The 26,390-nt window shown below is 40.0% G+C and overlaps 1 protein-coding gene across 1 annotated transcript; it reads left to right on the forward strand.

Moving 5' to 3' along the window:
- Positions 1-3,670: 3,670 nt before the first annotated feature.
- Positions 3,671-26,006, forward strand: oscp1b (organic solute carrier partner 1b). Its single transcript, XM_062064099.1, is given in 11 exon segments — positions 3,671-3,688; positions 3,690-3,783; positions 7,862-8,016; positions 11,488-11,655; positions 11,758-11,838; positions 11,925-12,028; positions 14,114-14,242; positions 17,954-18,023; positions 18,090-18,232; positions 18,311-18,374; positions 22,752-26,006. Coding segments are annotated over 11 exon segments (1,155 nt in total). The 3' UTR covers positions 22,881-26,006.
- Positions 26,007-26,390: the final 384 nt, after the last annotated feature.

The raw sequence follows: 26,390 nt of genomic DNA on the forward strand, positions 1-26,390 counted from the left end.
GCATAATAATGTGTTCATTCCACGACTGTATATATCGGTATCGGTAATTAAGAGTTGGAAAATATCGCATATCGGCAATAAAGCCATTATCGGATATCCCTAAATGTGACCCTGTGAAACATTTTAATGTAAACATGTAATAAATTGATATGGGGTTTTGTTTGTTTGTTGTTAGAAAAGTCCATACTAAATTTGCTGCCTGGATTAAATTTGATTTAGAAACGGCTCCACTTCTGATCCCTGTTCACTTTTATTTAGAAATAGTTCATTCTTATTATTGCATGAAAGGTGATTTGTAACTATAAATACATAGACCACATTCCAAAATGTTATGAAGCTAATATATAAACTCAATTGATTGATTGATTGAGACTTTTATTAGTAGGTTGCACAGTACAGTACATATTCCGTACAATTGACCACTTAATGGTAACACCCCAATAAGTTTTTCCACTTGTTTAAGTCGGGGTCCACGTTAAATCAATTCATGGTACAAATATATACTATCAGCATAATACAGTCATCACACAAGTTAATCATCAGAGTATGTACATTGAATTATTTACAATGTGATGTGGAGGGGCTTGGGGCTGGGGGGGTTAGGTTGGGTTGATATCAGCACTTCAGTCATCAACAATTATATCATCTGAGAAATGGACATTGTAACAGTGTAGGTGTGACTTGGTAGGATATGTACAGCAGGTAGTGAACATAGTGAGCTCATAAAGCATAAGAACAAGTGTTTACATTTGATTATTTACAATCCGAGGAGGTGGGATGTGGTGGGGGGGGAGGGTGTTAGTCTAGGGTTGCAGTTGACTGTTTGTATATACTTTTTTTTAATTTTATTAAATTTTTTTATTGAACAATGTACCGTATTTTTCGGAGTGTAAGTCGCACCGGCCGAAAATGCATAATAAAGAAGGAAAAAAACATATATAAGTCGCACTGGAGTATAAGTCGCATTTTTGGGGGGAATGTATTTGATAAAACCCAACACCAGGCAGCACGGTGGAAGAGGGGTTAGTGCGTCTGCCTCACAATACGAAGGTCCTGAGTAGTCGTGAGTTCAATCCTGGCCTCGGGATCTTTCTGTGTGTAGTTTGCATGTTCTCCCCATGACTGCGTGGGTTCCCTCCGGGTACTCCGGCTTCCTCCCACCTCCAAAGACATGCACCTGGGGATAGGCCCCTCCCACCTCCAAAGACATGCACCTGGGGATAGGCCCCTCCCACCTCCAAAGACATGCACCTGGGGATAGACTGATTGGCAACACTAAATTGGCTCTAGTGTGTGAATGTTGTCTGTCTGTCTGTGTTGGCCCTGCGATGAGGTGGCGACTTGTCCAGGGTGTACCCCGCCTTCCGCCCGATTGTAGCTGAGATAGGCTCCAGCGCCCCCCGTGACCCCGAAGGGAATAAGCGGTAGAAAATGGATGGATGGATGGAAAGCCAACACCAAGAATAGACATTTGAAAGGCAATTTAAAATGTCTAAAGAATAGTGAACAACAGGCTGAATAAGTGTACGTTATATGAGGCATAAATAACCAACTGGTATGTTAACGTAACATATTATGGTAAGAGTCATTCAAATAACTATAACATATAGAACATGCTATACGTTTACCAAACAATCTGTCACTCCTAATCGCTAAATCCCATGAAATCTTATACGTCTAGTGCAGGGGTCGGCAACCTTTTTGAAAGCAAGAGCTACTTCTTGGGTAGTGATTAATGCGAAGGGCTACCAGTTTGATACACACTTAAATAAATTGCCAGAAATAGCCAATTTGCTCAATTTACCTTTAACTCTATGTTATTATTAATAATTAATGATATTTACACTTAATTGAACGGTTTAAAAGAGGAGAAAACACGAAAAAATTACAATTACATTTTGAAACATAGTTTATCTTCAATTTCGACTCTTTAAAATTCAAAATTCAACCGAAAAAAAGAAGAGTAAAACTAGCTAATTCGAATCTTTTGAAAAAATTTAAAAAATAATTTATGGAACATCATTAGTAATTTTTCCTGATTAAGATTAATTTTAGAATTTTGATGACATGTTTTAAATAGGTTAAACTCCAATCTAAACTTTGTTAAAATATATAACAAATTGGACGAAGCTATATTTCTAACAAAGACTAATCATTATTTCTTCTAGATTTTCCAGAACAAAAATTTTAAAAGAAATTCAAAAGACTTTGAAATAAGATTTAAATTTGATTCTACAGATTTTCTAGATTTGCCAGAATAATTTTTTTGAATTTTAATCATAAGTTTGAAGAAATATTTCACAAATATTCTTCGTCGAAAAAACAGAAGCTAAAATTAAGAATTAAATTAAAATGTATTTATTATTCTTTACAATAAAAAAAAAATACTTGAACATTGATTTAAATTGTCAGGAAAGAAGAGGAAGGAATTTAAAAGGTAAAAAGGTATATGTGTTTAAAAATCCTAAAATCATTTTTAAGGTTGTATTTTTTCTCTAAAATTGTCTTTCTGAAAGTTATAAGAAGCAAAGTAAAAAAAATTATGAATTTATTTAAACAAGTGAAGACCAAGTCTTTAAATATTTTCTTGGATTTTCAAATTCTATTTGAGTTTTGTCTCTCTTAGAATTAAAAATGTCGGGCAAAGCAAGACCAGCTTGCTGGTAAATAAATAAAATAGAGGCAGTTCACTGGTAAGTGCTGCTATTTGAGCTATTTTTAGAACAGGCCAGCGGGCTACTCATCTGGTCCTTACGGGCTACCTGGTGCCCGCGGGCACCGCGTTGGTGACCCCTGGTCTAGTCTCTTACGTGAATGAGCTAAATAATATTATTTGGTATTTTACGCTAATAATTTCAAACATAAGTCGCTCCTGAGTATAAGTCGCACACCCGGCCAAACTATGAAAAAAACTGCGACTTATAGTCCGAAAAATAGGGTATATACATTTGATTATTTACAATCCGGGGAGGTGGGATGTGGTGGGGGGGAGGGTGTTAGTCTAGTGGTGTAGTCGACTGTTTGTATATACCTTTTTTATTTTTTATTGAACAATGTACATACACACATATATTGTCAATGTACATAATAACCAAGGCACTTTCAACAAATCTCCACTATTTCAAACATCCATCAGGTTGCGCAAAACATGTGAAAGGAAAGAAAACTCAAGCAAATACAAATAGAATATAAAAATAATAATTAAAAAAAAAAAATAGGATAAGATACAAAAATTCAAACAGACAAAAAAGGCTAATCTAAATCACTTTAATTTTTTGCAATAACTAAATCAATTTAAGGGCTTTTGTATTTTTAATCATTTTCCAAGATTTCATTGATCATTTTAAATGATTAAGCCCATTAGAAAATGTAGGTTTTACTTTCATAAATTGACATTTATGTAGAAAAAAATTTGCTTGGAGCATTGATGAGCATTTCTATGTTACCATTATTTATAAATATGCCTGTTTATCTTTAAAAATATACCATTTGTAGAAGCTCAGTCCTGTTTTGATGACGTAGAGCGCCCTGATTGGCTGTTGTCTCCGTGGCTTGGCAACCAGTGAAGGCATAGCAACCACCGCCATCGTCATCATCCAGCGCTCAAACTGTCAACAAGCTTTCTGTCTTCTTTTCCAAGGCGAGGACTTAAAGCATTCCGGAATCCACCATGTCGTCAAGGACTCTCCCCTTTGCTCTTTATCAACCTCGGCGGGGAAATGCTTTATATCCTGGACCAGCGGCTTCGAGCGCAAAATATCCCCGCTGACAAAGCTAAGAAAGGTTAGCTAGCTAGCTTAGCAACACAACAGCCGCGAATATGTAAACACACCCTTCTTCAGTCGTAGCAACGTGTTATTTTGGCAAAATAACCAAAGGAGATCTAAGTGGACGGCGCTAATTCACTTAAAGTTGTTTTTAACTCGTGAAATAGCTGCTGGATAGAGGATGACAGAAGGAGAGGTATCATTTCAATAACGTGTGTGTAGCCACTTTAGCTTGCCAATGAAACTCGAGCGTTGCCGCTCGTTATTTTGCAGTGGATGTATTCTTTCAAATAATAGGTGATAGTTGGGCTTTAACACATACAGGGATGTACAAAACTTTTTCCACCGAGGGCCGTTAAATAAAAAATGACGGATGCGGGAAAAAAAATATTTTAATTGCCAATGAAACTCGAGCGTTGCCGCTCGTTATTTTGCAATGGATGTATTATTTCAAATAATAGGTGATAGTTGGGCTTCAACACATACAGGGATGTACAAACTTTTTCCACCGAGGACCGGTTAAATAAAAAATGACGGATGCGGAAAAAAAACAGATTTTAATTGCCAATGAAACTCGAGCGTTGCCGCTCGTTATTTTGAAGTGGATGTATTGTTTCAAAAATAGGTGATAGTTGGGCTTCAACACATACAGGGGATGTACAAACTTTTTCCACCGAGGGGCCGGTTAAATAAAAAATTACGGATGCGGGAAAAAATATATTTTAATTGCCAATGAAACTCGAGCATTGCCGCTCGTTATTTTGCAATGGATGTATTCTTTCAAATAATAGGTGATAGTTGGGCTTTAACACATACAGGGATGTACAAACTTTTTCCACCAAGGGCCGGTTAAATAAAAAATGACGGATATGGAGAAAAAAAATGATATATGTGCGCCTTGTAGTCCGGAAAATACTAACATTAGCATTTTAACAGTTGGAATGCATGAAGTACCAAGTCATATGACTATAAAGCACAGGCATGGTGAGTAATCCTGCCTCAGGCTAAGCCAATCAGAGGCCACAATACTGAACAGCACGGTCTCATTGTATATGTTGTACATTAAAGATACTAAAATCAATACAATATAGGTCTATCAATATATGCTAAATACAATCACCACATTTTACCTAAGTGTTATTGGTAACAAAGCATATTCAACGTAATTTTGCTCTAAATTAAGTATTGAATTAAATATACAACAAAAAAAATACCAGTACTTACAGTCTTACTAGATGAGATCAAAACAATGAGACCGAGCTGTTCAGTATTGTGGCCTCTGATTGGCTTAGCCTGAGGCAAGATTACTCACCATGTCTGTGCTTTATAGTCATATGACTTGGTACTTCATGCATTCCAACTGTTAGCATGCTAATGTTAGTACCAGTATTTTCCGGACTATAAGGCGCACTTAAAATCATTTTTTCCCCCTCTCAAAACTCGACAGTGCGCCTTACAACCCGGTGCGCCTAATGTTCGGAATAATTCTGGTTTTGCTTACCCACATCGAAGCAATTTCATTTGGTACATGGTGTAATGATAAGTGGGACCAGTAGATGGCAGTCACACATAAGAGATACGTGTAGACTGCACTACGATGGCAATATGACTCAAGTAAAAAACACCAACATTTTATATGTCCCATTGAAAATATAGAACATTTCACACGGCGCTCAAAAATCGATCTAAATGTTGTAGTACGACTTTGGTAAGCTATGACGCCGCACCGCTTGATGGATTGTACTGTGCATTAAACATGCAAGTATTATTATGGTGTGTGTATAAGGTAAGACATATTATCTGGCGTTTTGTTTCACAATATTATGCAAAAGCAACTTTTCTTACCTTCTGGTACCTGCTGATCTGTATTTGGGATCTGCATAAATCCTAAAAAAATTGAATGCGTCCGCCTCCGTGGTCCATAAGATTCTTCTTTTTCTCTATCTTCTTGTTATGGGACATTCATCCTCCGTTGTTGCCATTTCTAATATAAAGTAGTGTAAAGTTCTTATTTATATCTGTCAATAGACTCGCCATGAAAGCGCTAAAACATACCGGTGTAGTGAGTCTACATTATCCACCCAAGGAACTTTAGTTATTAGAGAGAGCCAGTCGGATGTTTTTTCCACGGGAAACATTTCCGGTGTTGTGGGGTCTTTCCGGATGAGGAGATGCTGCTCCGTTATTGATGTAATGAATGTCATTAAAACAGTTAGCTCCATCTTTTGACACTTCTTCCACTCCCGTCCTTGCACGTGTCAGGTTCAAACACTGATGACATCTATAATTAAACAGACAAGAAGCAAGGAATCATGCAGAGACAGAGTTCAATTTGGCTCAATGAGGAGAGATGTTATTGGGCTGTACTCTAGTTACAGATCCAAACTACGCTCTAAAATCCTGCCCACGTGCTCCTCTATTTATTTGGGAGGTCCCTGGTTACATCACTGAGGCTGTTGCTGAAGGAAGGGGGTAATCTCAACAGCCCCAGTTAGACACAAAATATGACTATTAATGAAATGCAAATGTGCTGACACTCGTGATATCGCCCTGTCTCTGCTTTGTCTGCGTCACGGTACTCGATGTTCGGCCTTGGCAGTCAGCAGGCCGAGTCTGGACACAACACTGATACGAGACGACTTGCAATCTTTTGGATTGCCGGCTGTCCATTTGCACAGATAGTGTTAGAATAATTGTTTCTAAATTATCACAAAAACTTTGTGTTACATTGAGGGTCTGGTGAGAAGACAAAAGCTGTCTTTGAATCCTACCAAGAGTAAGGATCGTAAAACTCCACTGTGTAGGGGGGGGGGGAAGCAAGATGAAGGTGTTCCTGTGTTCTTTCATGTATGGTAATCAACAGAAAGATATTGTTCTAACCCAAGGACTTCAAAGCGGAGAGAGGACAGGATCTGCCCAATTTCCAGACGAACTCTTTGAAGTATTTTACGAACTCTTTTTGAACTATTTAATGGACCTCTTTTTGAACTATTTTACGAACTCTTTTTGAACTGACCTTTTCTGTGAATTGTTTACAACCTTTTCTGTGAACTTTTTGCGACCCTTGTCCTTTGGAAACAGTGGTGGCCATGTGGTCGGGAAGGGTCCAAAATAAGAGAAGGAGGTGTGCAATCTTTTGGTAGAGCGTGCTGAGAAACTGTCCAAGTGTACAGTGTACAGACGACTCTCCTCAATATTGAGTCCAAATTGAATTCTGTCTCTGTTTAATTCTTTGCCTCTTGTCTTGTTTAATAGATGTCATCAGTGTTTGAACCTGACAGATAGAAAAGTACAACTTCAGCACAATTGATAATAACTATAGCAACGGCCCTTAAGCATAAGAGTTGTGTGATAATATATATATAATTATTCTAACACATGCTACAACAAAGATGACGGGGAGAAGACTCTGTCGAAGGTGAGCCACGTAAATAAGACCGCCCACAAAATGGCGCATCCTGAAGCGACTGTCAGAAAGCGACTTGAAGATGATGTGTAAAACATCATCTATGCAACATTTTGACCAAAGAACCACCATCACATGTTATGTAGACCACAAGGAAGTTTTTTACATTTAGAAAAAAATATATATAATATGGCTCCTTTTAATGTGCTTTATAATCCGGTGCACCTTACGTATGAAAATATTTGATTGATTTAATTTTCACACTGAATTTCTCCCAAAATTGCATATTCTATCTTTTTTGTGTAATGTTTTTGTTTTGTTTTAGAAGGTGACGCGGGCCAATAAAAAATTAAAAAATCTGTGGCCACAAATGGACACCCGTGTACTACTTATCTCATAAGTGGCCAGGGGTGTATCTACTCAACTGCAGCGAGTACCAGGCGGTTGCCAGGCATGCATTTATCCAACCTCTGCTTTAGATAGGAGTATGCGGCTTGTTCTTTCTGGTAATTTGGCTTGCGGTCTTACTTTTGGTCACTCTTGAAAGGATGCCAAGCCAGCAATTAGTATGGGCCTCTACTATGTGGAAATGCTTTGTTATAGGTGTCCTACCACATAGGATTCTTACCTGCCATCTTGTCGTGTATCCTCTGCTAAGCCTTCCCACTCTTTCCCTGTCCTCCACTAGTTATGAACGACATCATCACCACGATGTTCAACAAAAAGTTCCTGGAGGAGCTCTTCAAGCCGCAGGAGCTGTACTCCAAGAAGGCCCTGCGCACAGTCTTTGACAGGCTGGCTCACGCCTCCATCATGAGGCTCAATCAAGCCAGCATGGACAAGGTGATGGCATTCTACCTGCTTCCTTTTTAACTTGCATATTTTGTATTTTGTTCTGAAACTGAAGACTGGAATGTATAATCCAGGAACACGAAAATGACAAGATAATGTGCTGTCAAATCTAGATCAAATTTGGGTTGGACTTGATTTTGTTGTTCAAAATTCTGGTTCTTCATTGTTGTAGGAGTCCAAACATGTTCAAGGGATTTTACAGTTGCATTTCAATTGCTTCTGGATGTGCAATCAGGATCAGATTCGTATTCACCTTGGTATTCACATGACAGCTCCTTATCTTGTTTGAACGTAGCAAACTTTATTCAAATCCTGTACGAATTGACAGAGTCTGAACATGTTAAAAACATTTACATTAGCGTCAGGTTCAAACACTGATGACATCTGTTAAACAAGACAAGAGGCAAAGAATTACACAGAGACAGAATTCAATTTGGACTCAATTGAGGAGACACGCCTGGACACACTGTAGTCTTGTACAGTCTTCGGCACGCTCTGCCAAAAGATTGCCTGCCTCCTTCTTTTATTTTGGACCCTCCCCGACCACATGGCCACCTTTGTTTCCAAAGGACAAAGGTCGCAAAAAGTTCACAGAAAAGGTCGTAAACAATTCACAGGAAAGGTTAGTTCAAAAATAGTTCGTAAAATAGTTAAAAAAGAGTTCGTAAAATACTTCAAAAAGAGGTCGTCTGGAAATTGGGCGGATCCTGTCATCTCTCCGCTCTGAAGTCCTTGGGCCAGAACAACATCCTTCTGTTGATTACCATACATGAAAGACCACAGGAACACCTTCATCTTGCTCCCCCCCCCCCCCCCCTACACAGTGGAGTTTTACGAGCCTTACTCTTGGTAGGTTTCAAAGACAGCTTTTGTCTTCTTGTCAGGAACTCAATCTAATACAAAGTTTTTGTGATAATTTAGAAACAATTATTCTAACAATTAGTATTTAACCAAATGTGCAATCAGGGTTAAGTATGGATTACAGTTTTCTGTATTAAGATGTGCAAGGTATTTTTTTCAGTTTTATGAAAATTGCTGCAAAATGCGCAGTGAGAATTGAATGTGGAACAAACATGGTATTCACTTCTTATCTTGTTCCTGCTTGTAAATAGCAAACTATATTTGGATAAGGTGTTCTATGTTTAAAGGAAAACTGCGCTTTTTAAAATGTTGCCTAGTTTTTACAATCACTATGTGAGACAAGCACACATACGCTTTTCTGTTTTATGCACTCTAACTTGTAAACAAACGCTAGCTAAAGTTAGCTAACAATGGAGCCAATGGGAGTCGCTTTATATCGCCTATAAAGTGCTCTAAAAAACATCCAAAAACCTCGACTTTTTATATACATACTGTAAGTATATATATAATGTATTAACAGGCATATTCATAATAACATTTAAGCATATGGCAGCCATTCATTTCACAGTCACATCACAAAGTTAGCTTTTCCTTTCCACAACAACAACACTACTAATCATGCAGATTTAATGAGAGCCAAACAATGAAGAGTAAAACAATAAAGATTTACACCTTTTAAAAACACAGGCACTGTGCAAACGTCTCTCGCTGTCTGTCAATCTCAGCTGCATTCGGGCGGAAGGCGGGGTACACCCTGGACAAGTCGCCGCCTCATTGCAGGGCCAAAACACAGATTCATACTGTATATTATTCACTGTTAAAAGCGGCCCTCTGAGGGCAACTATAACTACGATGTGGTCCTCAATGAAAACCAGTTTGACACGCCATCAGATCAAGATTAAACTTGCTATTCACATAATCAATCAATCAATGTTTACTTATATAGCCCTAAATCACAAGTGTCTCAAAGGGCTGCACAAGCCACAACAACATCCTTGGTTCAGATCCCACATCAGGGCAAGGAAAAACTCAACCCAAGGAGACTATGAGAAACCTTGGAGGGGACCGCAGATGTGGGGACCCCACCTGGGCAACCGGTGCAATGGACGTCGAGTGGATCTAGCATAATATTGTGAGAGTCCAGTCCATAGTGGATCTAACATAATAGTGTGAGAGTCCAGTCCATAGTGGATCTAACATAATAGTGTGAGAGTCCAGTCCATAGTGGATCTAGCATAATATTGTGAGAGTCCAGTCCATAGTGGATCTAACATAATAGTGTGAGAGTCCAGTCCATAGTGGATCTAACATAATAGTGTGAGAGTCCAGTCCATAGTGGATCTAACATAATAGTGAGAGTCCAGTCCATAGTGGATCTAACATAATAGTGTGAGAGTCCAGTCCATAGTGGATCTAACATAATATTGTGAGAGTCCAGTCCATAGTGGATCTAACATAATAGTGTGAGAGTCCAGTCCATAGTGGATCTAACATGATAGTGTGAGTCCAGTCCATAGTGGATCTAACATAATAGTGAGAGTCCAGTCCATAGTGGATCTAACATAATAGTGTGAGAGTCCAGTCCATAGTGGATCTAACATAATATTGTGAGAGTCCAGTCCATAGTGGATCTAACATAATAGTGTGAGAGTCCAGTCCATAGTGGATCTAACATAATAGTGAGAGTCCAGTCCATAGTGGATCTAACATAATAGTGTGAGAGTCCAGTCCATAGTGGATCTAACATAATATTGTGAGAGTCCAGTCCATAGTGGATCTAACATAATAGTGTGAGAGTCCAGTCCATAGTGGATCTAACATGATAGTGTGAGTCCAGTCCATAGTGGATCTAACATAATAGTGAGAGTCCAGTCCATAGTGGATCTAACATAATAGTGTGAGAGTCCAGTCCATAGTGGATCTAACATAATATTGTGAGAGTCCAGTCCATAGTGGATCTAACATAATAGTGAGAGTCCAGTCCATAGTGGATCTAACATAATAGTGTGAGAGTCCAGTCCATAGTGGATCTAACATAATATTGTGAGAGTCCAGTCCATAGTGGATCTAACATAATAGTGTGAGAGTCCAGTCCATAGTGGATCTAACATAATAGTGTAAGAGTCCAGTCCATAGTGGATCTAACATAATAGTGTGAGAGTCCAGTCCATAGTGGATCTAACATAATAGTGAGAGTCCAGTCCATAGTGGGGCCAGCAGGAGACCATCCCAAGCAGAGACAGGTCAGCAGCGCAGAGACGTCCCCAACCGATGCACAGACAAGCGGTCCACCCCGGGTCCCGACTTTAGACAGCCAGCGCTTCATCCGTGGCCACCGAACCATTAGGCCTACCGGCCCTGATCACTGAGACAGACATGATTATGCCCGACAAACAATGCATGTCTCCCTCTGCTGGCGGAGGTTTGATTTGATTTGATTTTTATTAAGGATCTCCATTAGCTGGTTGCCACAACAACCCACTAGTCTTCCTGGGGTCCACAAACTCAATATAATTTCAAGTAAAAGCATATAATTATAACTACACAACACTGAAACAAATAAAAGCAAGTGTGTGCTAACTGCAGTGTGCTCTCCTTCAGCTCTATGACTTGATGACCATGGCCTTCAAGTACCAGGTGCTCCTCTGTCCCCGACCGAAAGACATCCTATTGGTGTCCTTCAACCACATGGACGCAATCAAGGAATTTGTCAAAGACACGGCCTGCATCCTGAGCCAGGTGGACGAGACGTACCAGCAGCTCATCGAGGTGCCACGTCGCCGCCACAACAACATTTGGACCAGCCGTGTGTGGGATGTTGAAAGTAAAAGTAGCGTCAAGTCGCATTCGTTCATTTTTTTGTCTTTTCAGATGTACACGCCGTTACCGAGTGGGGAATTCCAGCTGATTAGACAAACTCTCCTTATATTCTTCCAGGATATGCACATCAGAGTGAGTCACTCCATGCTCCAAGCAAACGTTGCACACCAAGCACACGTCCTTTGGCTCACCAGACTTTGTGGTCTGTTCCTTGCTAGGTGTCTATTTTCCTCAAGGACAAAGTGCAGAACTCCAACGGTCGATTCGTACTTCCCACCAGCGGCCCCGTACCCCACGGTACACAAACCCCAGGCTTAATAAGGTGACGTTTTTACACTTAAACATGATAATACTGGTAAGGATGATTGAAACAAGGGCTTACTAATACCCTTCACTATCTAAACAATCTATGCTTAGACTGTAATCCCGAGATTAGGATAATTGCATTACTGTTCTTTCTTTGGATTCTAACCATCGACAAGTTGGATGTTTAGCTAGTATTGCGTCAAGAATCACCATTGTTTTCCTGGTGGTGTTCTTGAAGTGGATACTAGCTTTTTTGTACCGAGTCTTTAAATGACAGGTTGTTAGATTAGGTCAGGGGTCGGCAACCTTTACCACTCAAAGAGCCATTTTGACCCGTTTCACAAATTAAAGAAAACAATGGGAGCCACAAAACTCTTTTGAAATTTAAAATGAAATAACACTACATACAAAGTTTTTTTTTGCTTTGAGCTATGTATAAACCAGGGGTCTCAGACACGCGGTCCGCGAGACGTTTAATATGAAAATTTAAAGGCCTACTGAAATTAATTTTTTTATTTAAACGGGGATAGCAGATCCATTCTATGTGTCATACTTGATCATTTCGCGATATTGCCATATTTTTGCTGAAAGGATTTAGTAGAGAACATCGACGATAAAGTTGCAACTTTTGGTCACTGATAAAAAAAGCCTTGCCTGTACCGGAAGTAGCGTGACGTCACAGGTTGAAAGGCTCCTCACATTTCCCCATTGTTTTCAATGCAGCTAGAGCGATTCGGACCGAGAAAGCGACGATTACCCCATTAATTTGAGCGAGGATGAAAGATTCGTGGATGAGGAACGTGAGAGTGAAGGACTAGAATGCAGTGCAAGACATATCTTTTTTCGCTCTGACCGTAACTTATTTACAAGCTGGCTCATTGGATTCCACACTCTCTCCTTTTTCTATTGTGGATCACAGATTTGTATTTTAAACCACCTGGGATACTATATCCTCTTGAAAATGAGAGTCGAGAACACGAAATGGACATTCACAGTGACTTTTATCTCCACGACAATACATCGGAGAAACACTTTAGCTACGGAGCTAACGTGATAGCATCGTGCTTAACTGCACATAGAAACAGACAAAATAAACCCCTGACTGGAAGGATAGATAGAAAATCAACAATACTATTAAACCATGGACATGTAAATACACGGTTAATGCTTTCCATCTTGGCGAAGGTTAACAATGCTGTTGCTAACGACGCCATTGAAGCTAACTTAGCAACCGGACCTCACAGAGCTATGATAAAAACATTAGCGCTCCACCTACGCCAGCCAGCCCTCATCTGCTCATCAACACCCGCGCTCACCTGCGTTCCAGCGATCGACGGTGCGACGAAGGACTTCACCCGAATACAGATGCGGTCGGCGGCCCGGAGACGGAGAAAGTTAAGGTGAGTTCGGCGGCCAGCGCGTCTGCTATCCAAGTCAAAGTCCTCCTGGTTGTGTTGCTGTAGACCGCCGCTAATACACCGATCCCACCTACAACTTTCTTCTTTGCAGTCTTCATTGTTCATTAAACAAATTGCCAAAGATTCACCAACACAGATGTCCAGAACACTGTGAAATTTTGAGATGAAAACAGTTTTTTGTATTGGATTCAATGTGTCCGCATACTTCCGTTTCAACGATTGACGTCACGCGCATACGTCATCATACACAGACGTTTTCAACCGGAAGTTTAGCGGGAAATTTAAAATGTCACTTTATAAGTTAACCCGGCCGTATTGGCATGTGTTGCAATGTTAAGATTTCATCATCGATATATAAACTATCAGACTGCGTGGTCGCTAGTAGTGGCTTTCAGTAGGCCTTTAATGTTAGTGCGGCCCGCGAGTTTTATATGAATGGCGCTTGATAGCGTCATACTTACCACCCTCCTGATTTTTCCGGTAGACGCCCGAATTTCAGGGCTACTATTCTCTCGAATGTGGTCATACATTAAATGAACAGCTTCATTCACCTCTGCATGCGCCTTCAAATGTTGCTACTCAGTTGTTAGTGTGAAAGTCATGTCTGTTACCCTTTTCCTGTACTGTTTTTTTTACAATGAACTCATTAAGTGTTATAAGTGCTGACTGATGAATAATTCCAGGATGTTTAACTGTACTGGCGAGGAATCACGCAGGCTGCAGTTCAACAACGGTGGAAACTATGCTGCTGCTCTCTGCCAAGGATCATTTGAGCTCTTCGGAGACAGAGTCACCAAACTGGGCACAAACATGTAAGTAGTTCTCCAACATGCAATTTACCATATTTTTCGGACCATAGGGCGCACCGTAATAAAAGGCGCAACATGAAGGCATTTTACATTCTCAGCACGGTTGAATACACTTCAAGTGAAGTGAAGTGAATTACATTTATATAGCGCTTTTTCTCAAGTGACTCAAAGCGCTTTACATAGTGAAACCCAATATCTAAGTTACATTCAAACCAGTGTGGGTGGCACTGGGAGCAGGTGGGTAAAGTGTCTTGCCCAAGGACACAACGGCAGTGACTAGGATGGCGGAAGCGGGGATCGAACCTGCAACCCTCAAGTTGCTGGCACGGCCGCTCTACCAACCGAGCTATACCGCCACAACAGGTACACCTTTTTTTGCATTTAGCTGGTTTCAGCATAACACACTGGCTACACCGTCACGATTCTCTCTCCGCAAATTTGGGTTGCTCGACATGTAACTTTAAAAGAAGTCTGTTAATGCTCAGCTTGTAGAACATTGTCTTGTGTAAATATGAGAGACCACCTCTGACTTCCAATCAACATTTTGCATTAAGAATAGGTGTTGTAACAGTTCCAACTGCAATAACACTTCCTTAATTGCCGTCGTTCGCTCGTAACAAAGGAAGCTAACAAGCTTTATAGTCGACAATGTTGTGGTTTATTTGTTTTTTAATGGATCCCCATTAGCAGGCCCGGCCCTAACCAATCTGGCGCCCTAGGCAAGATTTTAGGAGGCGCCCCCCCACATCGGCAGTGAAGTATTACAGTCTAATAATAAAAACATATGATTTCAGGAATAAAATGAAATGATATAATATAGATGAAAAACCAAGGAGATATATGTATGATGTTAACTGATATGCAAATTAGATTAGATTCAATTTATTGTCATCATTACAGTGAAATGCTGAATAGCAAAATGCAAAGTAACATTATAATATATTATATGAGAATGTTATGTTATGATTATCTTTAACCGAATCACAGCAGTGCTCAAAATAAAAAACAGCATTCCCCCTCATGTGATATTGCTTAATTAACATTAATGATGTGCACTTTAACAACTAGCCTTACAACTATACCTAATATATAAAGGGGTGGAAAAGTGACTATTACCTGCAGGGCAAACATTAGCTAACCAGAAGGCAATGACAATGTAAACAAAAAACACCTGCTTAAAAGATCTAATACAAATGTCCCTGAGGAATGTAAGGTGGGAGTACTGTAATTACCTAACGTTACATTATTATTTTACATAACAATTTAGCCCCCTCCACAATATTAACCCGACGTTAAAACAGAACTAGCTATTTATTGATTAGCACTTGCCGAATCATGTAACATTAGCTTAATGCTAAAAAGCCAGGTTACTATCACATTCTGTAACAGACAAATAATTTCATGTAGGCTAACGTTACCTCTGTCTTTTTCTCGTTTCTCCTCTTCTTTTCTATTTTTTCTTTCCTGGGCACCTGACAGTTTTGGCCGTTTTGACATCTTGTGTTGATTTTTTGATGTGGTGACGTCCAAAAAGAGTCATGATACGGGAAGGGAGGGGGCGCACCGTGCGGAGGGGGGGGTAATGTTGTAACAAATAATATTTTTATTAAATAGGCTTTACTTTGCATTTTAATTAACGTGGGATTATTTTTTGTATTTAGAAATAATAGTGCCTACTTTTTTTTTTCCTCCAACATTTGTGGCACTGGCGTGGCGCCCCCTGATGGATGGCGCCCTTAGCATTTGCCTATACGGCCTATGCCACGGGCCGGCCCTGCCCGTTAGTTGCTAAACAGTAGCCACTAATCTTCCTGGGGTCCGTCACTGAGTTCACGTCTCTGAGCCCTGACCAGGAACTTTAAAAGCAGGAGTGTTACAAATGCATTGCTTGTGTTTTAGGCTGTGGCTCATTGCAGACATCAAATTTAACAAAAAAAACAAGCAAAAATGGGCAAAATTGAGCAAAAGGCATGTGCTGATACTAATAGCTGATCTAAACACAACAATAAAAAACACTTGGGTCATGATTTACTAAGATTTAAACACCAAGTGGTAAACAGCGTGTGCAATCTATAAGATAGTGTGTACTATTAAGTGGGCGTGTTGTGTGTGATTTACTAACACTGCGTGTACAATTGTAAAGTGGCACAGACCGCCTTATATAAATGAGGATTTTGCGTGTACTATACGGGGACTTACCACAGAGAAACCTTCATTTACTGCACATTCATGTTAAAGTTAAAGTAGCAATGATTGTCACACACTAGGTGTGGCGAAATTATTCTCTGCATTTGACCCATCACCCTTGATCACCCACTGGGAGGTGAGGGGAGCAGTGGGCAGCAGCGGTGGCCGCGCCCGGGAATCATTTTTGGTGATTTAACCCCCAATTCCAACCCTTGATGCTGAGTGCCAAGCAGAGAGGTAATGGCTCCCATTTTTATAGTCTTTGGTATGACTCGGCCGGGGTTTGAACTCACGACCTACCGATCTCAGGGCGGACACTCTAACCACTAGGCCACTGAGTATGTTAACATGCTCCTCCTGCCTGTGGCATTTTTGCATTGTTTTCAAACACGCAGCAGACATGCACCACTTTTTATGGCCATTTTACAACGCAGTCCTGCAGTGCATTTACAATTAAACCACTTTTTATATTTATTTTCACGGCCGAAGGTGCACTCATTAGTGAGAGGCTGCACTTACTCCGCTCAAAATGCAAAAAAAATGCAGACTTAAAGAAGTTTTTTTTCATGTAAGGAATATTTTCATACTCATAAAGTGTGGGAATGTGAGTGTAAATGTTGTCCATCTGTTTTGGCCCTGCGAGGAGGTGGCGACTTGTCCAGGGTGTACCCCGCCTTCCGCCCGAATGCAGCTGGGATAGGCTCCAGCACCCCCGCGACTCCGAACAGGACAAGCAGTAGAAAATAAATAGATGTATGTATATATTATGTGAGACAAATGAATGCCATTAAAAGAGGCTAAAAGAAAACCAAAATGCATGATTTTTAAGTCATTGAGCAGCTGTAAAATTATAAAAGGAAATTGCTGATTTGGCGTTACGTTTAATAATGTTTTATTTCTGACCGTCAAATTGGTGACACATACACGTCGAATGGACGATTCTCGCTTGTCCATTGTCAGCACTGATCCTGCAGCCTTGTTTGGAACTGTCAGTTTGCATGTCCTAAAAAAAAAACGCAAAATAGTGCTAGCAAAACGGCAAAGAGTGTTAATAGATCACACTGATTGATTGATTGATGTATGACTGCCCGTGCTAAAAAAAAATTGTTCTCCCAGTATTTTGGGCGTTTTGATGATCAGCATGTATTTTGCATATTCATAAAGACAGAGACACAAAATGGATTGCACGCCTTATTCTGTTCCACTTTTTCCTCAGTAGATCAGCTTTTTTGTAAAAAAATAAAAATAAAATAAAAGTCTTAAAAAGTCCAAAGACTTCTTTTTGGGTGTTAAAAAACTGCCTAGACTCTCTCTGGCAGTAATGTTTTGAACCCAACACGCATCCAAGTGTGAACGTTACACATAGCAGCCTGCGTTCAGTGCAATTCATTATTAGACGGAACAAACGCAATGACAAGCTGTGCAGTTTTTTGGAATCATTTATTTAGATAAGTCGACTCTTTGAAAAACGAATCAGAAGATTAGTCGTCTCTGGTGCTCATTGTTCTTGTCTTGGCTCACGCGCAGGTACAGCGTGTGCCGTCCAGTGGAAACACACATGTCAGGGACGGCCAAGAACTCCGCTCAGCACACCAAGGTGAAGGACGTTCTCTGACTGTACACCTTTGTTATGTTTGTGTATTGAAGCTTGGTGTGCTGACAGGTCAACGCTGCTCCCAACCCGCTGGCCAAAGAGGAGCTCAATCTCTTGGCCAAGCTCATGGGAGGCTTGGACGTCCAGAAACCACCTGGGAATGCGGACAGTGGCTTCCGGGTCAACCTCTTTGCTACTGACGAGGAGGAAGAGTGAGCCCTGTTTCTCCTTTCGCATGTCATAAAATATCTTGTTTATTTTTTTCCAAACATTTTGGTTTGCTTTTACAGAGAGGCGTTAATGTCGAGGCCGGATGAGCTGTCGTATGGATTTATAAACATTCAAGCTACAAAGGTACAAGGTTAACGTAAGAACTAGAATGTCATGAGCAGCCATATATTTGGTTAACTATGGACAGATAAGTGTTAAAAGATTATTAACAATCCACAATAGAAGCTACTTAACCAACAAGAAGCAATACGGGAAGATAGGCAAACACTCTTCTACAGAGCTGAAAATATTTTGTGGCATACCTCAGGGATCATTACTTCGACCAAAATTGTTCAATCTCTATATATAAATGACATTTGTAAAGTTACAAAGGACTTAAAGTTAGTATTATTTGCAGATGACACAACTGCGTTTTGTTCAACAGAGAACACACAGAAGCTACTACCGTATTTTTCGGAGTATAATTCGCTCCGGAGTATAAGTCACACCAGCCGAAAATGCATAATAAAGAAGGAAAAAAACATATATAAGTCGCACTGGAGTATAAGTCGCATTTTTGGGGGAAATTCATTAGATAAAAGCCAACACCAAGAATAGACATTTGAAAGGCAATTTAAAATGTCTAAAGAATAGTGAACAACAGGCTGAATAAGTGTACGTTATATGAGGCATAAATAACCAACTGCTATGTTAACGTAACATATTATGGTAAGAGTCATTCAAATAACTATAACATATAGAACATGCTATACGTTTACCAAACAATCTGTCACTCCTAATCGCTAAATCCCATGAAATCTTATACGTCTAGTCTCTTACGTGAATGACATCAATAATATTATTTGATATTTTACGCTAATGTGTTAATCATTTCACACATAAGTCGCACCCCCGGCCAAACTATGAAAAAAAACTGCGACTTATAGTCCGAAAAATACGGTACTTTGCAAAAAGTCAGTGTTCAAAAACAAGAAAAAAAAAAAAAAATGAGGGGTATTTTATTTGAACTAAGCAAAATTATCTGCCAATAGAACAAGAAAATTCGGCTTGTTAAGACTTTCCAAAACAAGTCAAATTAGCTAATCTCAATGAACCCAAAAATACCTTGAAATAAGTATATAGGGACGGCGTGGCCAAGTTGGTAGAGTGGCCGTGCCAGCAATCGGAGGGTTGCTGGTTACTGGGGTTCAATCCCCACCTTCTACCATCCTAGTCACGTCCGTTGTGTCCTTGGGCAAGACACTTCACCCTTGCTCCTGATGGCTGCTGGTTAGCGCCTTGCATGGCAGCTCCCTCCATCAGTGTGTGAATGTGTGTGTGAATGTGGAAATAGTGTCAAAGCGCTTTGAGTACCTTGAAGGTAGAAAAGCGCTATACAAGTATAACCCATTATATTCTCACTAATAACAAGTGCACTTTTCTCGGTAGAAAAAAAGGAGACCTTTTTGCTCAATATGTTGAAAAATATTCTTCAATTAAGTACAAACCCCGTTTCCATATGAGTTGGGAAATTGTGTAACATGTAAATATAAACGGAATACAATGATTTGCAAATCCTTTTCAACCCAAATTCAATTGAATGCACAACAAATACAAGATATTTGATGTTCAAACTCATAAACTTAATTTTTTTTTGCAAATAATAATTAACTTAGAATTTCATGGCTGCAACACGTGCCAAAGTAGTTGGGAAAGGGCATGTTCACCACTGTGTTACATGGCCTTTCCTTTTAACAAAACTCAGTAAACGTTTGGGAACTGAGGAAACTAATTGTTGAAGCTTTGAAAGTGGAATTTTTTCCCATTCTTGTTTTATGTAGAGCTTCAGTCGTTCAACAGTCCGGGGTCTCCGCTGTCCTATTTTAGGCTTCATAATGCGCCACACATTTTCCATGGGAGACAGGTCTGGACTGCAGGCGGGCCAGGAAAGTACCCGCACTCTTTTTTTACGAAGCCACGCTGTTGTAACACGTGCTGAATGTGGCTTGGCATTGTCTTGCTGAAATAAGCAGGGGCGTCCATGAAAAAGACGGCGCTTAGATGGCAGCATATGTTGTTCCAAAACCTGTATGTACCTTTCAGCATTAATGGCGCCTTCACAGATGTGTAAGTTACCCATGCCTTGGGCACTAATACACCCCCATACCATCACACATGCTGCCTTTTACACTTTGCGTCGATAACAGTCTGGATGGTTCGCTTCCCCTTTGGTCCGGATGACACGATGTCGAATATTTCCAAAAACAATTTGAAATGTGGACTCGTCAGACCACAGAACACTTTTCCACTTTGCATGAGTCCATCTTAGATGATCTCGGGCCCAGAGAAGCCGGCGGCGTTTCTGGGTGTTGTTGATAAATGGCTTTCGCTTTGCATAGTAGAGCTTTAACTTGCACTTACAGATGTAGCGACCAACTGTAGTTACTGACAGTGGGTTTCTGAAGTGTTCCTGAGCCCATGTGGTGATATCCTTTAGAGATTGATGTCGGTTTTTGATACAGTGCCGTATCAAGGGATCGAAGGTCACGGTCATTCAATGTTGGTTTCCGGCCATGCCGCTTACGTGGAGTGATTTTTTTCCAGATTCTCTGAACCTTTTGATGATATTATGGGCCGTAGATGTTGAAATCCCTCAATTTCTTGCAATTGCACTTTGAGAAAGGTTGTTCTTAAACTGTTTGACTATTTGCTCACGCAGTTGTGGACAAAGTGGTGTACCTCGCCCCATCCTTTCTTGTGAAAGACTGAGCATTTTTTGGGAAGCTGTTTTTATACCCAATCATGGCACCCACCTGTTCCCAATTAGCCTGCACACCTGTGGGATGTTCCAAATAAGTGTTTGATGAGCATTCCTCAACTTTATCAGTATTTATTGCCACCTTTCCCAACTTCTTTGTCACGTGTTGCTGCCATCAAATTCTAAAGTTAAAGATTATTTGCACAAAAAAAAAACTGTTTATCAGTTTGAACATGAAATATGTTGTCTTTGTAGCATATTCAACTGAATATGGCTTGAAAATGATTTGCAAATAATTGTATTCCGTTTATATTTACATCTAACACCATTCCCCAACTCATATGGAAACGGGGTTTGTATATGATTTGCCTGAGAAGCTGGACAGGACAAAAATATATATAAAAAATATTCCAGTGCAGCTAATTTATGGGGGAAAAAATTCCTAAAGTTTAGTCTGTCAATTACGGTAAATGATTCATTGCCTGCACAGTTAATGAATATTTGTGAGCCGTGCTGGCAAAATGAGTCGGAATACGCACAGGCTAATTTTGAGCTACAGGCAAATAAGTGAAAAAAATGTATCTTGGTTGAAATTGAGATTTTCACAAAAATGAGTCCATAAAGCCACAATCTAGCGATCCCAATCATCGAAATAGCAAGAAAACATCTTAAATCACCTTTATTTGAAGGTTTTGTACGAGGTATGTCTTCAGAAATGAGTCCTTCGTGTTAAAATTCCTTGAGAAAATCAAGAGTTTTCAACGCTCACTGGCGGCAATAAGGGGGAATCCCCCCTAGCCATATTTGCTATCATTGTGACGCCAAGTTGACCTACTTTCTAAAAATGAGCATGGAATTCCCGATGACGCCATTCTGAACCAATAGAATTTGAGTTTTTAAACCTGTCCCGACGTAAACAAATCCGTCTTGTTGCTAAGCGGTCGCTGTGAGGCGTACCCTCATTGGTTGAATCACCCCGCGCGGTGCATTGTGGTATCATGGCAGCGCCCTGATGAAAAACAACACAGTAATTCCAGCGGAATATTTGGTGAAAAAAGGTGATTTTCGAACATTTAATTATTATTTTTGTGAAAAGGTTAAGGTGTTTTACATTTCGTAATGGATTTAGAAGGTGGAGAGGGTACACAGGCAGGTGCAAGTGCACTAAATTCACTGCAGTCGGCGAATCTTCTTAGTGCTGCTGGTCAGGAATATTACGGACAGCTGATTGATGATTATTTTGGTGGTCAGGACCCTGTAAGTAGCGATAATGACTCAGAAATTGATGAAAGTGACTCTGAGGAGGCTTCTCCTCTCCTAGACAATCTCAACAGTTACGACGACGTTTTGCATATCCTTTACACATGGGATTTGACTTTAATTGTACCAATTTTGGTGTTGCTACAAGGACTTTTAAGGTATGGTTGCTATGGAGTTTAGTTTTGGAACATTCTGTTCTGGAACACTAAACTTTAAGCTGGTTTTCCTCAAAACGGACCCTCAAACTTGGTCGACTTCAATCGGATGTAACTCGGTCATTTTCTGTCCCATTCCAACAAACCATATATCATTTTGAAGGTGTTTAGATGGAGAATGTGGAAATAACAATAACTCCGTTTTTAAAATGTCCTCATTGTGACTCATTTTGCCAGCACAGGTCACATTTTATAATGGCAATAGATTCACTTTTATTTTCTTGTTTTGCAATGGGATCAACTTTGGAAGTCAACTGGTGTTAAATAACTGACTCCTTGTTCCTACAGGACCAAACTGCAAATGCGGAGTTGGCCAAAATCATGGGAGAGTTCAGCGATACTCGGGAGTCGCGGGACCACGCCCCGAGTGCCAGCAGCAAAGGAGACGACCTCCTGGCCATGATGGACGGCCTGTGACGGCCCTAAGGGTCTGCCTCCGATGGCGATGCATTGTTGTCTGTGCCAGCAAAACATGTTTGCTGCAACCTGCGCAGACCAGTAAACCTTCAGGTGTTCCCCCCCACCCCCACACAGGTGTAGGGCGGCTTGTACAATGTAAGGAGAGACACGGTCAAACTTTGCTGTAAAGGTAATGGTGGTTTGACATTTGTACATCTGTAGCGGCCAATGGAGGGTGGCTGGGATTTTTTCATTTTGACAGCTCATATCCCACAAATACTTCTTTTTACTTTTAGGAATTATTTAACATAAAAAGCGAAACGTAGCTCTTGTTGACCACATGGGTCACTTTTTACTACAAAACCCCAAAAGCAGTGAAGTTGTCACGTTGTGTAAATGGTAAATAAAAACAGAATACAATGATTTGCTAATCCTTTTCAACTTATATTCAAAGACAAGATATTTAACGTTCGAACTAGTAAACTTTGGTTTTTTTTGCAAATATTACCTCATTTGGAATTTGATGCCTGCAACATGTTTCAAAAAAGCTGGCACAAGTGGCAAAAAAGACTGATAAAGTTGAGGAATGCTCATCAAACACTTATTTGGAGCATCCCACAGGTGAACAGGCTAATTGGGAACAGGTGGGTGCCATGATTGGGTATAAAAGCAGCTTCCGTGAAATGCTCAGTCATTCACAAACAAGGATGGGGCGAGGGTCACCACTTTGTCAACAAATTGTTGAACAGTTTTTAAGAACAACATTTCTCAACCAGCTATTGCAAGGAATTTAGGGATTTCACCATCTACGCTCCGTAATATCATCAAAAGGTTCAGAGAATCTGGAGAAATCACTGCACGTAAGCGGCAAGGCTGAACACCAACATTGAATGCCCGTGACCTTCAATCTCTCAGACGGTACTGCATCAAAAAGTGACATCAGTGTGTAAAGGATATCCCCACACGGGCTCAGGACCACTTCAGAAAACCACTGTCAGTAACTACAGTTGGTCGCTACATCTGTAAGTGCAAGTTAAAACTCTACTATGCAAGGCGAAAACCGTTTATCAACAACACCCAGAAACGCCGTCGGCTTCGCTGGGCCTGAGCTCATCTAAGATGGACTGATGCAAAGTGGAAAAGTGTTCTGTGGTCTGACGAGTCCACATTTCAAATTGTTTTTGGAAACTGTGGACGTCGTGATTGATTGCTTGCAAAAAACAACATTAATTATCTTGTCTTTGCAGTCTATTCAATTGAATATAAGTTGGAAAGGATTTGCAAATCATTGTATTCTGTTTTTATTTACCATTTACACAACGTGACAACTTCTGGCTACTGGATGCTGATCACTCATTATAGTTCAAATACAGCTACTGCAATTTGGATGCAATTACAGTGGAACCTCGATTTACGAGCTTAATTGGTTCTTCAACATGATTTGTATAGTGAAGCAAATTTCTCCATAAGAAACAACGTGAATATGAATAATGGGTTCCAACCTCGACAAAAGTTCATATTTAGTGAAGTTTCGTACACTTAGAACACAACATAAAGTGCTACACTGCCTGTCAAACAAGCGGTGATAGAACAATTATTTCTTGATTAACGAGCCTAAACATCCAACCGAGAGGCTAGGAAGCGCACACACACATAAGTCCCTTTGGTGCCCTCACAAATGATCAGAAATAACAAAAAAAATCCTTAACTTTGACTACCGTATTGCTACAGCAATAAACATTTTAAAAAGTAAAATCCTGTTACATTAACATCGGCAAAGGAGAAGCTGACCGGAAGATGGGGGCGGGGGGCCCGTGTGCTAAACGAGAAGTAGTCATTCTCCGCCGCTGTAGAATAATTCTCCTTTGGCATCATTTTTCCAGGAAAGTTTAGTCTCATCACAATTAAAGCTTGCAGCGGTACGAAGCCTGCTTCTTCTTTTTGGGACTCATATTGAGTTTGCAAAAAAAAAACACAGAAAAGGCAAGACACGCCGAGAAGTAGAGATGTCCGATAATATCGTCCGATAAATGCTTTAAAATGTAGTAACGGAAATTAACGGTTTCAAAAAGTAAAATGTATGACTTTTTAAAAGGCCGCTGTGTACACGGCCGTAGGGAGAAGTACAGAGCGCCAATAAACCTTAAAGGCACTGCCTTTGCGTGCCGGCCCAGTCACATAATATCTACGGCTTTTCACACACACAAGTGAATGCAAGGCATACTTGGTCAACAGCCATACAGGTCACACTGAGGGTGGCCGTATAAACAACTTTAACACTGTTACAAATATGTGTGAACCCACACCAAACAAGAATGACAAACACATTTGGGGAGAACATCCGCACTGTAACACAACATAAACACAACACAACAAATACCCAGAACCCTTTGCAGCACTAACTCTTCTGGGACGCTACAATCCCCCGCTACTCAACCCCAACCCCGCCCACCTCAACCTCCTCATGCTCTCTCAGGGAGAGCATGTCCCAAATTCCAAGCTGCTGTTTTGAGGCATGTTAAAAAAAGTCATGCACTTTGTGACTTCAATAATAAATATGGCAGTGCCATGTTGGCACTTTTTTTCTATAACTTGAGTTGATTTATTTTGGAAAACCTTGTTACATTGTTTAATGCATCCAGCGGGGCGTCACAACAAAATTAGGCATAATAATGTGTTCATTCCACCACTGTATATATCGGTATCGGTTGTTATCTGAATCGGTAATTAAGAGTTGGACAATATCGGGATATCGGCAAAAAAGCCACTATCGGGCGAGTGACGAGAAGTGTGCTGCGCAGCAAGTGACCTGAAAGGCCACAAAACGAATGAAGCGTTGGTATAAAGAAACACGGTTTGGTCATCGGAAAGTTTGTAAATTTAAAAAAAAGTTTGCAAATAGAGGGGGTCTTAAATCGAGGTTCAACTGAATCCAAACTACATCAGGATGTTGCCTGCAGCCGCAGTTACTTTTTCTATTTTACTCTCCGCTTATTAGCGGCCAGCCAACCCTCAAATACTCTGCTGTTAATTGGACTATTTACAGTGTTCATACAAAAAAAAAAGAAGAAAAAAAAGACTTCTGGTTTATAGTCTACGGAGCCCCTAAAGGGACATTTTTTTTATTTTTAGACATGTCGTGCACACGAGAAACTTTTTAGAAAGTTATAAAAAAATTATTTTTATTTTTATTTTTAGACATGTATCTCGTGCACACGACAAACCTTTTATAAAGTTATAAAAAAAATAAAAAATTTTTTTTTTTTAGACATGTATCTTGTGCGCACGAAAACTTTTTAGAAAGTTATAAAAAAAATTAAAAATATATTTTTTTATTTTTATTTTTAGACATGCGCACGAGATACATGTCTAAAAATATTTTTTTAATTTTTTTTTATAACTTTCTAAAAAGTGTGTCGTGCGCACGAGATACATGTCTAAATAAAAAAATTAAAAAATTAAAAAATTATTAAAAAAATGTTTTCCCCCATGTCCCTTTATGTCAGGGGTCACCAACCTTTTTGAAAG

The sequence above is a fragment of the Entelurus aequoreus genome, linkage group LG11, assembly GCF_033978785.1.
Source record: "Entelurus aequoreus isolate RoL-2023_Sb linkage group LG11, RoL_Eaeq_v1.1, whole genome shotgun sequence".
Taxonomy (NCBI): domain Eukaryota; kingdom Metazoa; phylum Chordata; class Actinopteri; order Syngnathiformes; family Syngnathidae; genus Entelurus; species Entelurus aequoreus.